The sequence below is a fragment of the Chroicocephalus ridibundus genome, chromosome 17 (genome assembly GCF_963924245.1).
Source record: "Chroicocephalus ridibundus chromosome 17, bChrRid1.1, whole genome shotgun sequence".
Lineage (NCBI taxonomy): Eukaryota > Metazoa > Chordata > Aves > Charadriiformes > Laridae > Chroicocephalus > Chroicocephalus ridibundus.
The window spans coordinates 8,328,198-8,341,188 of NC_086300.1; the positions used below are offsets into that span (position 1 = coordinate 8,328,198).

The window sequence follows — 12,991 nt, forward strand, 5'->3', positions numbered from 1 at the left end:
TGACCTCTGGAGGTCCCTTATCACCTACATTCTGACACTGTGATTCCCAACCACCCCTGCCCTCCCTGACCCCTGCCCGCCCATGGGCACATTTGTCCTCACGTTCCCTCTGCACCAACACAGCTTCTAGGCATTGTGCTGGGGCTGCAGGGCGGCAGCTGAAGGGAGGCTCTCAGCCTCCTCACTCCCAGCAGCAGGAAATTATTGCTTTCTATTCTGCAAGCAAATCGTCTTCCAGAGCCCCACACCCTTCACCCCACCACCCCAGAGCAGCTCCAGCCATAGTGAGAGGAACACCCTTCCTCAAGAGCTCATGGGGCTGCTGAGCCCTCAGGATCTCCTGCCTTCTGGGCATTTGTGGGCAGAGATATCAGCAGGGCAAGGCTTGATGGTCACTGGCAGCAGAGCAGCTAGGGATGTCTTCCTCAGCTCCAAGGGATGCTTCCCAAAAGAGAAGCCAATGTAGGGTGTTTGAACTGCACATTTGTCTGTGACTGGAGCAGGGTTTCCTTGTGCTCTCAACCCCTTCCACCCCTTCTCCTTTGGCAGGATGGGGAGTGTCCACAGAGGAAAGGACCACATGGAGGCCAAGCTTGAATGCAACAGATCTTTAATGAGTCAGAAGAGGGAAAGAAAGTCATTCCAAGTGGGGGGTGCCAGTTCATGGAGCCCTATGACTCCATGGTCATCTCTGAGGCCCCACATGGTCATCTGAGAGGGTGCGGCCCTTGGCTGTGGAGACTTTCCTTCATCATGTCTGTCTGTATTCCTGCCCCATGGAGGATGAGGAAAACAGATGGTCCCCACCAGGTTGGCCTTGAGGGAACCTTGCTGCTAAGGGGATGTGAAGCAAACAAGGAAAAGGGAGAGAAAAGCAAAATCATTCAGCTATGCTGAAAGCAGCATTGAAAACATCGATTCTTTGCCCAGCACCATGTTGTGATTCCTCAGGGTGTCTCCTTGGGGTTTCCCCCAGAGTCTTTAGCAGGGGAGGCACCTTCTGCCACAGTAACGGCTGGAAATGCCAGAGAGGTCACAGCACCCAGAGGTGATGGGCACTCCATCACAGCTGAGGATGCTACCAACAGCAGCAGAGGTGGAGGATCCCACAACGGTGTTCTGTGGGAAGGAGCTGAGGATGGGGCCAGGCAGGGTCACGACCACAGCAGGAGGCTCAATGACGACAGTGGAGTTCTGGCACTGCCTGACACAGGGCTCATTGCAGCTGTTGGCCAGTGGGGTCGGGCCACAGGGCTGGCAGGGCTGGCACTGGTTGTAGCAGGACATGTCTCAAGGGTCTGGAGGTGCACCTGTGAGAGGATCAGGGAGGAAAGAGAGCACAAGGGTGGGTGAGGAGCAGCCTTGTTACCCTGTGACAAAGGAGCCAAGGCCACTACTGAGTGGGGAGCTGGTAGCTCTGCCTGGAGTCACGTTATATATACTACACTACAAAAAGCAGCCTGGCCCAGGGAAGCCTTTCCTTGGACATAAACCAAAAGATCCCTCTGCCACATCCCAGCCTCTTGCTAAGCAGACCTTCTCCACACCTCCCTCCATCATGACAAGAAGTCACAAAGCCAAGGATAGGACATAGCCAATATCAGCTGAGATGTCCATCAAGGAGAGATCTCACTCTGGAAGAGGTAAAGAGACTTCAGACTCACCTGGTTCTCAAGAAGAAGGAGGCCAGAGAAGTAGACGGGAGAGCAGGGACTTGGGCTGGCTTTTATACCTGCCCTTCATTGCCGCAGCACCAGAGGCATCCTTTGCAGAGGTAACAATTTTTGCACACAGTCATCTTGAATGCAAATCATCGCAGCTAATGATAAGGGCTGTGCTTTGGTTTCCTGCACTGCTGCCTTTTCATTTCCAGAGCTGTGCCGTGCCCATTCCCAAATGAAAGCTTCTTGTTAGTGCTGGAAGGAAAGACTCCGGGATTTCCAGGGCAGGAATGCAGCAGTGCAAGGCAGAAGAGTCAGCTCAAGTGCTGGATGCATCCAGAGCAGGCAAGTGACATCAGCCTTGGTCACTCTGGTGGGGCTGTTTGAAGTGTTTTCCTCAGGAAGGAAATTGAGCCATCCTCAGCTCGACGCCCATGGGCTCCCATGCATGAGGACGCTTTCCCTCCCTCCTCTACTCCCTCCAGTGGTCACTTGTTGTTGCCTCCCCAGGTGTGTGCGTTGTGCTGCTACGTTTTGAACCTGTCCTGACTACCACTGACCTCAGCAAAAAATTCTGGCTGCTTTGGAATGGTGCCCACTCCCTGGAGTCTGTGAGTACACAAACAATGGCATGGGCATGTCTGGGGCCTTGTGCTTCCGCACAGAGTTCTATCTCTGTAACAACCCCATCTGTCCTTGGCAGACTCCACGCTCGCTTGTGTCCCTACTTGTCTTCTTGTCTTATGTGCACTTGTGTGCAGCCATGTTTGTGTGGATGAGTGTGGGAGCACAAATTTGTGGATGACTTGATGCTGTTGTGTATTAATGTGTGAGTGTGTGTGTCCTTGTGCGTTCCTCATCACAAGGGAATGTGCTGCTCATGGTGGGGACAGTCACATGAGTGCTGAAGTGCAGCAGGCTCCCAGGGTCAAAAGGAGCCCAACCTTAGCGGAGTGGTGATGGCACCAGCCTGATGGAGATGCGTCCAGGGAAGAGGTACTGAAATGCAGCCCCTGCCTCCTGACACCTCCTTCTCCTGCCCCTGCAGAGCTCACGCTCCACTCCTGCCCATTTCAGGCCACAACAACGATGGATCCACTCTAACCTTGATCCCTAGTTGAATTCAATGTGACAATACTGAGAGTGCCTCAGCATGGCTGGCAGTCCCCACTTCTTGCCGCTCCAGGCCAGGACACAGCTGCTTTCCACAGTGCTAGAGAGTTCAAAGGATGGGGACTGCTTTCTGGAGAAGGAGAAAGGCTGAGGAATCCTGCCCACCATGTGCTGGCCATCCCTGAGTGGATCTTCTTCCAAAGCAGTGTCGGTGGTTTCTGGGAAGTACTTGTGCTCTTCACAGGCCTGGTGCTGTGCCAGGCAGGGGCCAAGACCTTTTTGCAAACAGGTCCTGAATGAACGGAACACAGAGTCTGATATCACTGCGCTGTGATTGGAAGAACAGACTCTGTGGATTTCACAGGAGGAGCCAAAGAACTGATGAGAGCTTTGATGTTCTTGCTCAGAATGTTCATGTCCCCTACTGCAATCTCTCAGTCTGAGCACCCAGCAACTGTCCTTGGGAGGGAAGGGACATTGGATCCAAGGCCACACTCCCCAAAGCCTACTGCTGTCCTGCAGGGCTGTCCAGAGACACCCTCATTCAAACAAGGGCTACGCACAGTACAGAAAGTTCCTGAGCCCATATCCCTGCCTGAAGGTTTGTCTGCCTGGACTCACATCCAGCTTGGAGATAAGGCAGCCGAGTGGTCCTCCACTTCCCTGTAGTGACCCCGTAGAGATGAGTGCCAGGGAGCTCTTCCGGGAGAGCTCATCCAGGGCTGGTTTCCCTCTCCATGAAGGTGCTTCTGAGCTGAGAAACTGATGGCCAAGCTCATTGCTTTCTCAGGAGGTAACAGAGTACAGAGGAAGCAAGCAACCAGTGCTCGTGCGTGCCCCAGCTAGCTGCAGCTTCTACGGCAGGGTGCCGAGCCTCTACCAGTGCAGGAGGTAAATTCAATCCCTCTAGGTGGTCAGAGGACGAGGGCGCTCACCCCAACTGACCCTCGAGTCACAAGGTGTCACTTGCTTGTAGAGATCCAGCCATGGTTGCTACCCAGTCGAAGGCTATTGTTAGAAAAGCTGCGGGCACCCAGACAGAGGTCCCATGCAAACACGTGGGTGTCCAGGCCTCCTCCTGCAGAGAGTGCCAGAGCCTGGCACTTGCAATGGAGGGCAGCAGAGACAACACCTGTGTCAGATGTGAACAGGTAAATGATCTGTTCAGCCAGGTGGCTGAGCTGAAGAAGGAAGTGGAGAGGCTGAGGAATATCAGGGAATGTGAGAGGGAGATTGACTGGTGGACCCACTCCCTGAGAGAAAGGGAACAGGTTGAGGCCCCACACAAATCAGAGGACCCCTTCCCCTCTCATCACCAGGCAGTAGGAGGGGATCTCAGAGACGAGGGGGAATGGAAACAGGTCCTTGCTTGGGGAAGCAGGTGAATCCCCTCCCAGCCCCTCCCAGCTTCCCAGTTACCCTTGCAGAACAGGTATGGAGTCCTGCAGGAGGAACTGGCTGTTGGAGAGGAGGACGATACACCCAGGCCAGAAATGTCAGAAAGACCAAGTTGCCATGGACCCAGCATCACAACTGGCTCCAAAAAGAAAAGCAGATGGGTCATTGTTGTGGGTGACTCTCTCCTGAGGGAGGCAGAGGGGCCGATATGCCCTCCTGACCCACTTCACAGGGAAGTCTGCTGCCTCCCTGGGGCACGGGTCAGGGATGTGTTGGACAAACTTCCGGCCCTAGTAAACTCCTCTGACTACTACCCCCTCTTAGTATTTCAGGTGGGTAGTGATGAAGTGGGTAGGAGGAGCCCAAAATCGGTTAAAAGAGATTTTAGAGCCTTGGGACGACTGCTTAAGGGATCAGGAAAGCAAGTTGTATTCTCCTCTATCCCTTCAGTGGCAATCATGAATGAGGAAATTAACAGGAAGAGGCAACAGGTCAGCTCATGGCTCTGGGACTGGTGTTATTGGCAGGGCTCTGGGCTTTTTGATCATAGGCTACTAATACAAGACACCTGGCCTGCTGGTGGCAGGTGGGATGCACCTGTCCCAGAAGGGGGAAGGAATTCTGGGACAGGAGTTAGCAGGGCTCATTGACAGGGCTTTAAACTAGATATGAGGGGGGAAGGGGAGATAACTGGGCCTGTCAGGAGTAAACCTGAGGGAAGCATGCCAGGGCTTGAAGGATGGTGGACTAGTGAGGACTGTCATGCTGCCATTTCATTTGAGAGAAGGGAGAGATGTTTAGAAATCATGGAAGCACCTGAGAAGGGTCTGGTAGGAAATGGGGCCCACACTCACAAAAAGGTGTTGGAATCATTAGCTCATCTGAAGTGCATCTATACCAATGCATGCAGTATGAGCAACAAACAGGGGGAGCTTGAAGCCATGATGCACCAGGAAAACTGTGACATAGTGGCTATCACAGAAACGTGGTGGGATGCCTCACACGACTGGAGTGCCACAATCGATGGCTACAAGCTGTTCAGGAGGGACAGGAAGGAAAGGAGAGGCAGTGGAGTGGCCCTGTATGTTAGAGAATGCTATGAGAGCTCGGAAATCAAGTATAGTGATGACGGGGTGGAGAGCGTTTGGATTAGGTTAAGGGCCAAAAAAGCTGATATCGCTGTGGGAGTCTGCTATAGACCTCCCAACCAAAGCAGAGAGGTGGATGAAGCTTTCTGTAAGCAGCTGGGAGAAAACTTGCAGTCACTTGCCGTTGCTCTTGTGGGGGACTTCAGCCTCCTGGGTATCTGCTGGGAATACAACACAGCAGAGAGGGAACAATCCAGGAGGTTCCTGGAATGTGTGGAGGATAACTTCCTCACACAGCTGGTAAGTGAGCTGACCAGGGAAGGTGTCCTCCTGGACCTCCTTCTTGTGAACAGGGAAGAACTTGTGGGGGAAGTAAGGGTTGGTGGCCGTCTAGGGCACAGTGATCGTGAGATGACTGAGTTTTTGATCCTTGGAGAAACAAGGAGAGGGGTTAGTAAAACTGCCACCTTAGACTTCCAGAGGGCAAACTTTGACCTGTTCAGAAGACTGCTTGACAAAATGCCTTGGGAGGCTGCCCTGAAGGATATAGGAGCCCAGGAAGGCTGGACCTACTTCAAGAGAGAAGCCTTAAAGGCACAGGAGCAGGCTGTCCCTGTGTGCCGAAAAACAAGTAGGCAGGCAAGGAGACCAGCCTGGCTAAATAGGGACCTTTGGCTGGACCTCAAGAACAAAAGGAGAGTCTATGACCTTTGGAAGAGGGGCCAGGTCTCTCATGAAGACTATAAAGATGTAGTGAAGCTATGCAGGGAGAAAATTAGGAGAGCCAAAGCGCAGCTAGAGCTCAACCTACCTACAGCTGTTAAGGATAACAAAAAATGTTTCTATAAATTCATTAACAACAAAAGGAGGATTAGGGAAAATCTCCCTCCCTTATTGGATGCAGAAGGAAACATAGTCACAAAGGATGAGGAAAAGGCTGAGGTGCTCAATGCCTCCTTTCCTCCTTTGCCTCAGCAGTGGAACGAGCTGTTCCCTGGACACCCAGCCTCAAGAGCTGGGAGACAGGGAGGGGAAGCTGCACAAGGTCATGACAATTAAAGAGGAAGTGATCAGTGACCTGCTACACCACTTGGATGCACACAAGCCTTGGGACCGGATGGGTTACATCCAAGAGTGCTGAAAGAGTTGGCAGACGTGCTCGCCAAGTTGCTTTCCACTATTTGCCTGAAGTCATGGCTAACTGGGGAGGTCCCAATGGACTGGAGGGGAGCAAATGTAGCGCCCATCTACAAGAAAGGCAGAAAGGAGGATCAGGAAACTATAGACCTGTCAGTCCGACCTCGGTACCAGGGAAGGTCATGGAGCAGATCATCTTGAGTGCCTTTACAAGTCATATAATGGACAACCAGGGGATCAGGCACAGTCAGCCTGGGTTTATGAAAGATAGGTCCTGCCCGACAAACCTGATCTCCTTCTACAATAAGATGACCCAATTATTGGATGAGGGAAAGGCTGTGGATATTGTCTACCTAGACTTTCAAAAAGCATTTGATACTGTTCTGCATAGAATTCTCATGGAAAAACTGGCTGCTCATGGCCTGGAAGAGCATACGATCTGCTGGATCAAGCATTGGCTGGATGGACGGTCCCAAAGAGTGGTGGTCAATGGAGTTAAATCCAGCTGGTGGCCAGTCACAAGTGGTGTTCCTCAGGGCTCAGTGTTGGGACCATTTCTGTTTAACATCTTTATTGATGATCTTGATAAGGACATAGAGTGTATCATCAGTAAGTTCGTAGATGACACCAGGTTAAGCAGGAGTGTTGATCTGCATGAGGATAGGGAGGCTCTACAGAGAGACTTGGATAGATTGGATCAATGGGCCAATACTAACAGTATGAGCTTCAACCAGGCCAACTGCCAGGTCCTGTACTTGGGCCACAACAACCCCATGCATCACTACGGGCTTGGGGAAGTGTGGCTGGAAAGCTGCCTGGCAGAAAAGGACCTGGGGGTTCTAATTGACAAGCGGCTGAACATGAGCCAGCAGTGTGCCCAGGTGGCCAAGAAAGCCAATGCCATCCTGGCTTGTATTAGAAATAGTGTGACCAGCAGAAGTAGGGAGGTGATTGTCCCCCTGTACTCAGCACTGGTGAGGCCACACCTTGAGTACTGTGTCCAGTTTTGGGCACCTCAATATGAGAGAGATATCGAGGTGCTGGAGCGAGTGCAGAGGAGGGCAACGAAGCTGGTGGAGGGCCTGGAGAATAAATCTGATGAGGAGCGACTGAAGGAGCTGGGACTGTTTAGTTTGAGGAAGAGGAGGCTGAGGGGAGACCTCATCGCTCTCTACAACTACTTGAAAGGACATTGTCGAGAGGTTGCTGCTGGTCTCTTCTCACAGGTAATTAGTGATAGAACAAGAGGGAACGGCTTCAAGCTGCAACAGGATATGTTTAGACTGGACATTAGGAAAAAAATCCTTCAGAGAAAGAGTGGTCAGACACTGGAATAGGCTGCCCAGGGAGGTGGTGGGATCACCATCCCTGAATGTGTTAAAGAGTCATTTAGATGTGGTGTTAGGGCATATGGTGTAAGGGAGAACTTTGTAGAGTGGGGATGATGGTTGGACTCAATGATCCCAAGCGTTTCTTCCAACCTAATTGATTTTATTCTTCCAGTGGGGTCTCTCAGGGATCAGCAGTAGGACCAACACTGTTTCTTGATTTCATGAGCAACATGAGAGGTGGGAAGGAGGGCACTCCCAGCAAGGCTTTGGCAAACACTGACAAAGGCGCTACACTGAGCTGTGTATAGGTAAAGCATTTTGAACAGGTTCAGGAACCACTTGTTCAGAGGAGAAAGAAAAGGTGGGCCTAGACTCTACAAGTGCCCAATGACAAGAGTAGAGGCAATGGACATCAGCTGGAACATGGGGAATTCTCATGAAGCAGTAGGCTAAAAGAAATAGTGAATCAAGGAAGGGGTTTCCCAGGGAGGCTGTGCAATCTCCATCCTGGGAGGTGTTCAAGGCTGGACTGAATGTGACTCTGAGCAGAGGCTGACGCAGATGACCTCTGGAGGTCCCCTCTCACCTACATTCTGACACTGGGATTCCCCACCACCCCTGCCCTCCCTGACCCCTGCCCACCCATGGGCACATTTGTCCTCACACTCCCTCTGCCCCAACACAACTCCTAGGCATTGTGCTGGGGCTGCAGAGCAGCAGCTGAAGGGAGGCCCTCAGCCTCCTCACTCCCAGCTGCAGGAAATGAGTGGCTGCTGGTTCCAGCCCCTGGCCTCGTAGAGAGCTCTGGGAAGCTGGTCCATATGCTGGGCCAAGGCCCCGCTGCTGTGCCAGGCTGCCGCTGGCGCTGTGCAGGCTTTTTCTTGCTGGAGGACGGGGAGAGTCCATTTCCCAGTTGGGCAAAGTGCTGCCCGTGCCAGAGAGAGCCCCGGAGAGGCGCAGAGGAGGGGCTGAGCCCCGGGGTGGAGCTGGCGGCTGCGCAGGGCAGAGGAGAGGAGGCGGCGGACAGGAGGCGATGCGTTCTTACCAGAGAGTCGGGGCTGGCGGGGGGCAGCGAGGGGCAGACGGCGGAGCGGTGGGATGGGGCGGTGCCGGGGCGCAGGGCTGGCGGGGCTGGCTGTGCTGCTGCTGGGTGCGTGGGGCTGGCGGCGGTGGATGGGGCCGGGGCTATGCCTGGCAGATTCCCCGGGGAGCCCACCACCAACTCTTCCCTCTCCTTCTTCAGCCTCTCTTTCCCCCTCCTGCCTCTCTGTCATCTTTTGTTCCTCTCCTCTTCCTACTTTCCTGATGTCCTCATCATTTCTGTTGGTAGACCTGCTTGCATTTATGTCTACCTTTGCATGCACCCCTGTTCATTCTGCAGCTCTTATTGTCCTCACTATAGCCCTCTATCCTTTGCTGTAACACCCATTTCCCCTCCTGGTCTTCTCTCTTGCCATCTATTCATCCTCCCATCCATTAACCTGACTTTTACCTAATCTCCGCATGCATAAATTTCAGCTTCCCTCCTTTCCTTCTCTAATCCCTCCAGACACCCACACCAGGATCACTCTCCATCTGTGTTGGTAGGCCCATGTCCCCATCTGTTCCTGTCCTGTGTCACTACTACAGTTCCTGACAATTCCTCTGTTACAAGAGCCATCAGAGCTGGACCATCTCTAACAGATGTTGTCCTTTCCTTCTCCTTTCCCAGCAGCATCTGCAGGAGGAGCCCAGGTACAGTAGCAGCAGATGGCAGAGACCACCGAGGGCATCGGCATCAGCATCAACTGCTCGCACCCCAACATAAAGCCTTACGACTCCATCCACTGGTACCGCCAGCTCCCGGGACGAGGCCCCGCTTTCCTCCTGAGCACTCTCAAAGACTCCAAAGATCTGCGGGACCCGCCGGGGCGGCTGTGGGTGTCGGCAGACCGCCGCTCCAGCGCCCTGTGGCTCGCCCGGCCCCGGCGCGGGGACGCGGCGGTGTATTACTGCGCCCTGGGAGACACGGGGAGAGGAGCCGGGGCTGCGGCCGGGCAGGAACCGGCGCGGGCGGGGCCGGGCGTGTGTGTCGGGGCCGAGGGGACCGTCCCGGACGGGACCGCCAGGGGGCGCTGCCGCTCCGCCCGCCGGGGCCGCCTCGCCCCAACCAGCCCCTCGCCCCGGGCCGCTTCCCCCGCCCGACCGGCCCCGGCCCCCGCAGCGGCAACCCCGCACTCCCAGCGGGACGCACACAGAAATCCCCCGCCACACTGCCGCCGCCGCGGGGGCAGGAATGGTGCCCGGAGCGCTGGCCGTGTCCGGCGGGGCCCGACAAGGAGCGATGGCAGCCGCCGGCCCCGCTGGCGCCCGGCCGGGAGCAGCGCCTTTCTGCGCCGCACAGGGCGGCCGGCGGCACAGACCCTCCTGCCCACGTGTGGAATAATTACTAAATTTGCGAAGAATACAAAAATACAGCATTGTTCACACATTAAGGAAAGTCATAAAATCAAGAGGCTTCTGAGGTAGAATACAGCCGCAGCTAGCACACGAAGAATGCAACATCTTTGATTCCCTGTACAAGGTTGTTTGCGAAACTACACGAGGGATGGAATGGAACGTGCTTGTTCCGTGGCCTTCCCTTGTGACGAATAGCAGATATGGGGACGAGATGGTACTACGGAACTGATAAGCGGCCTACACGCTACCCAAGCCAACATTTCGTCAAATGTTGATGAAATGCTGTCCTTTGTGCGAACTTTACTCACCACAATGTACCAAAACACACCTCCATCCTGGAGGCTATCCGCCCCCGAGGTGTGAACACTCCTCCTTGAATACATTAATCATAATAAAAGTACATATGACTAAAGTCACTCAAACTCCACTTTGAAGATAAAAGAATAATATAAAAATAGCCCAAGAGAGAGGGGATGTCAGGGAAGACACCATCGCGAAGAATTCCACCGCTGATTTCCGGGATCAGTTGACGGGCTGAGCTTCTCTTCCCTCCCATAGGGACACCTTTGGGTAAGACTTCGATTACACCAAGTGCTTTCTCAGGAACTTAGAAATTTCTCTAGAGAATCTCTACCCTACATTTATAGCCAGGCTGTATCGTTTATAATTTTGTCGCGCGTTTGTATACTTAACAATATCCTTATTTGCACGTGCTTTGCAGACAGTGTATTTATCACCGGCAATCCTAAAGAACCTGTATATCTGTTGTTTAAATAAACTACACTGTTTAAGTAGCTAGTCGTTTCGCTTTCTCACTGAACGCGACCAAAACTTGAGAGAGGCCGTGCTAGTTCAGGAGCACGACTAGACTGAAGGTGCAGCCCACTGTTAGCGTTTCCAAATCGTAATAGTTTAATACATATTAAACGCGATTGGACTGATAGTGCTGAATTGGGCATCACTCAGAATTTAAACCTAGCCGCACCTAGCCTCCCACCTCGGTGAGGAGTGTTAGAACGCAAGGGGGTTTATCTCCTGCCAAAACCGCTTGGCCCTGTTTCACGCAACACCACGGGCAGCCGCCCAGCCCTCGTTCCTGCCGCACGGACCGCCCACTGCTGACATGGAACATACAGGGCCTCTTCTCGGCCTTTTGACTTTCCCCACAAGGATGCCAAGCGAGCCCTGAGCAGCTGCTTTCGTCTGCTCTGCAACCACGGGGACTCCAGGGCGCAGTTGCCAATGTCAAACCTGCCTTAGAAAAGGACAGCCAGAAAGGGTTTCTCATTTCGTTACTCTTTAAAAGCTCAGGTATACAATGGAAAAATGAGTCTGCCAGCTCCAGAATTCCACACATCTGCCCAAATGTTCTTGCTAGTGTTACAAAGTCATCCCATGGAGTCAGGAGTTGAAGCTCCCCAGCAGCAGGAGAAGGGCATGTCGAGGTCAGAGGCACCTTCAAGCGCTCCCCACAGGGGCTCAGTGGTGAGACCAGGAGCTTGTTTGACAGGATTCAGCACCTCTGGAGTTGAGGCCCAGGAGACAGGGCAAAATGCTTGGCCTGGACACACTGAGCGCAGCCTCAAGGCATGCCAGGTTCCTCCTGGAGGAGTGAGTCAGAAAGGGAGTTGCTGAGTTGCCCTCAGGGGCTGGAGGTCTGAGGGGAGTGAGAGCTGGCAGGAGGCCTCTGGCAAGAGACTGTGGGCTCCAGCCAGTCCCCGGGGAACCCTGTGTGGCTCGAGCAGCTGACAGAGGTGGTCAAACCCCATGGGAGAGGCTTCTGAGGCACAGAGGGAAGGATCAGCCCTGCTCCCTGTTCCAGCTGGACTTGAGAAATGTGTTTCCAGGCAACATTTGGCAGGTGACAAAGAAGGCAGAGTAACAGGTATGGCCAGGCCAGCACGTGCATCAGACACATGTTCACACACTTTTAGTCCCTCTCATCCCTTTCTCCATCTGTCTTCCCACACTTCTTTTAGCCCAAACTGCTTTGATCCTTCCGTTTTCCTGTGTTTGCTGCTTATTTTAAGCATGCCATGTCATGTACAGTCCAGAAAAAAAACCTTTCCACTTCATCCCATAAGGGGTTTGATCCCATAAGAGGATGTAGAAACACCCGGAGCTGAGAGGCAGTGCTTCTACACCAGACTATGCCTGAAATGATGCTTAAGCACCTTCTGACATGGGTCAGAGGTTCCAAGGCACTCCTTCTGAGTGAAGGATCCTTATTTTATTTGGACTCCGTATTTTATTTGGACTTGATGACTGTGTTTCCAGGGAACTCCTGGCAGGTGACAAACAAGGCAGAGCAACAGGCATGGCCAGGTCAACACACACATCAGACACATGTTTGCATGGGATTGGCCCCTCTCATCCCTGTCTCTATCTGTCTTCCCATGCTTGCTCCAGGCCAAACAGCTTTGGTCTTTCCTTTTCCCTGTCTCCCTGTTCCCCATCTCTCCTGCTTCTCCTAAACATCCCATGCGTTGCACAATCCAGAAGAAACCTTTACACTTCATCCCATGAGGAAAACAGCCTCCTGCCTCCTACTGCCTGACAGCAGGCTGCTTGGTTTCCTCCTTCAGGCTCCTACAGGGATTTTCCGGTGCCCCAGGCCCCTTCGGCAGTGTGACCTGGAGCTGAGAGGCAGCACTTATACACCAGGCTATGTCTGCCTGAGAGGAAGCTCAAGCACCTTGTGACATGGGGGGCTGTGAGAAGCCTGGCTGTGGCCTGACTGCCCAAAGAACCACCAAGTGCTGAAAAAACTCCCTTTAGCCCTTGTGAAGCTGGAACAGTGTAAGGGTCACAGTTTGGTGTCTTT

At 53.3% G+C, this 12,991-nt stretch overlaps 2 protein-coding genes across 3 annotated transcripts; one reads left to right on the plus strand and one right to left on the minus strand.

Moving 5' to 3' along the window:
- Positions 1 to 609: 609 nt before the first annotated feature.
- LOC134524538 (feather keratin Cos2-3-like) lies at positions 610 to 2,180 on the minus strand. The gene is made up of 2 exons (XM_063354665.1): positions 1,665 to 2,180; positions 610 to 1,310 (listed from the first exon to the last, which is right to left on the minus strand). The coding sequence occupies exon 2, from the start codon at positions 1,285 to 1,287 to the stop codon at positions 982 to 984; it is 306 nt and encodes a 101-aa protein (XP_063210735.1). The 5' UTR covers positions 1,288 to 1,310; positions 1,665 to 2,180; the 3' UTR covers positions 610 to 981.
- Positions 2,181 to 8,466: 6,286 nt separating this feature from the next.
- On the plus strand, positions 8,467 to 10,925 carry LOC134524462 (uncharacterized). 2 transcript variants are annotated; one of them, XM_063354523.1, is made up of 2 exons: positions 8,467 to 8,878; positions 9,443 to 10,925. In XM_063354523.1, the coding sequence occupies exon 2, from the start codon at positions 9,478 to 9,480 to the stop codon at positions 10,234 to 10,236; it is 759 nt and encodes a 252-aa protein (XP_063210593.1). In that variant the 5' UTR covers positions 8,467 to 8,878; positions 9,443 to 9,477; the 3' UTR covers positions 10,237 to 10,925. The 2 variants fall into 2 exon arrangements, with proteins under 2 accessions (XP_063210593.1, XP_063210594.1); XM_063354524.1 differs by having other exon boundaries at positions 8,829 to 8,878; positions 9,440 to 10,925.
- The last annotated feature ends 2,066 nt before the right edge of the window (positions 10,926 to 12,991 follow it).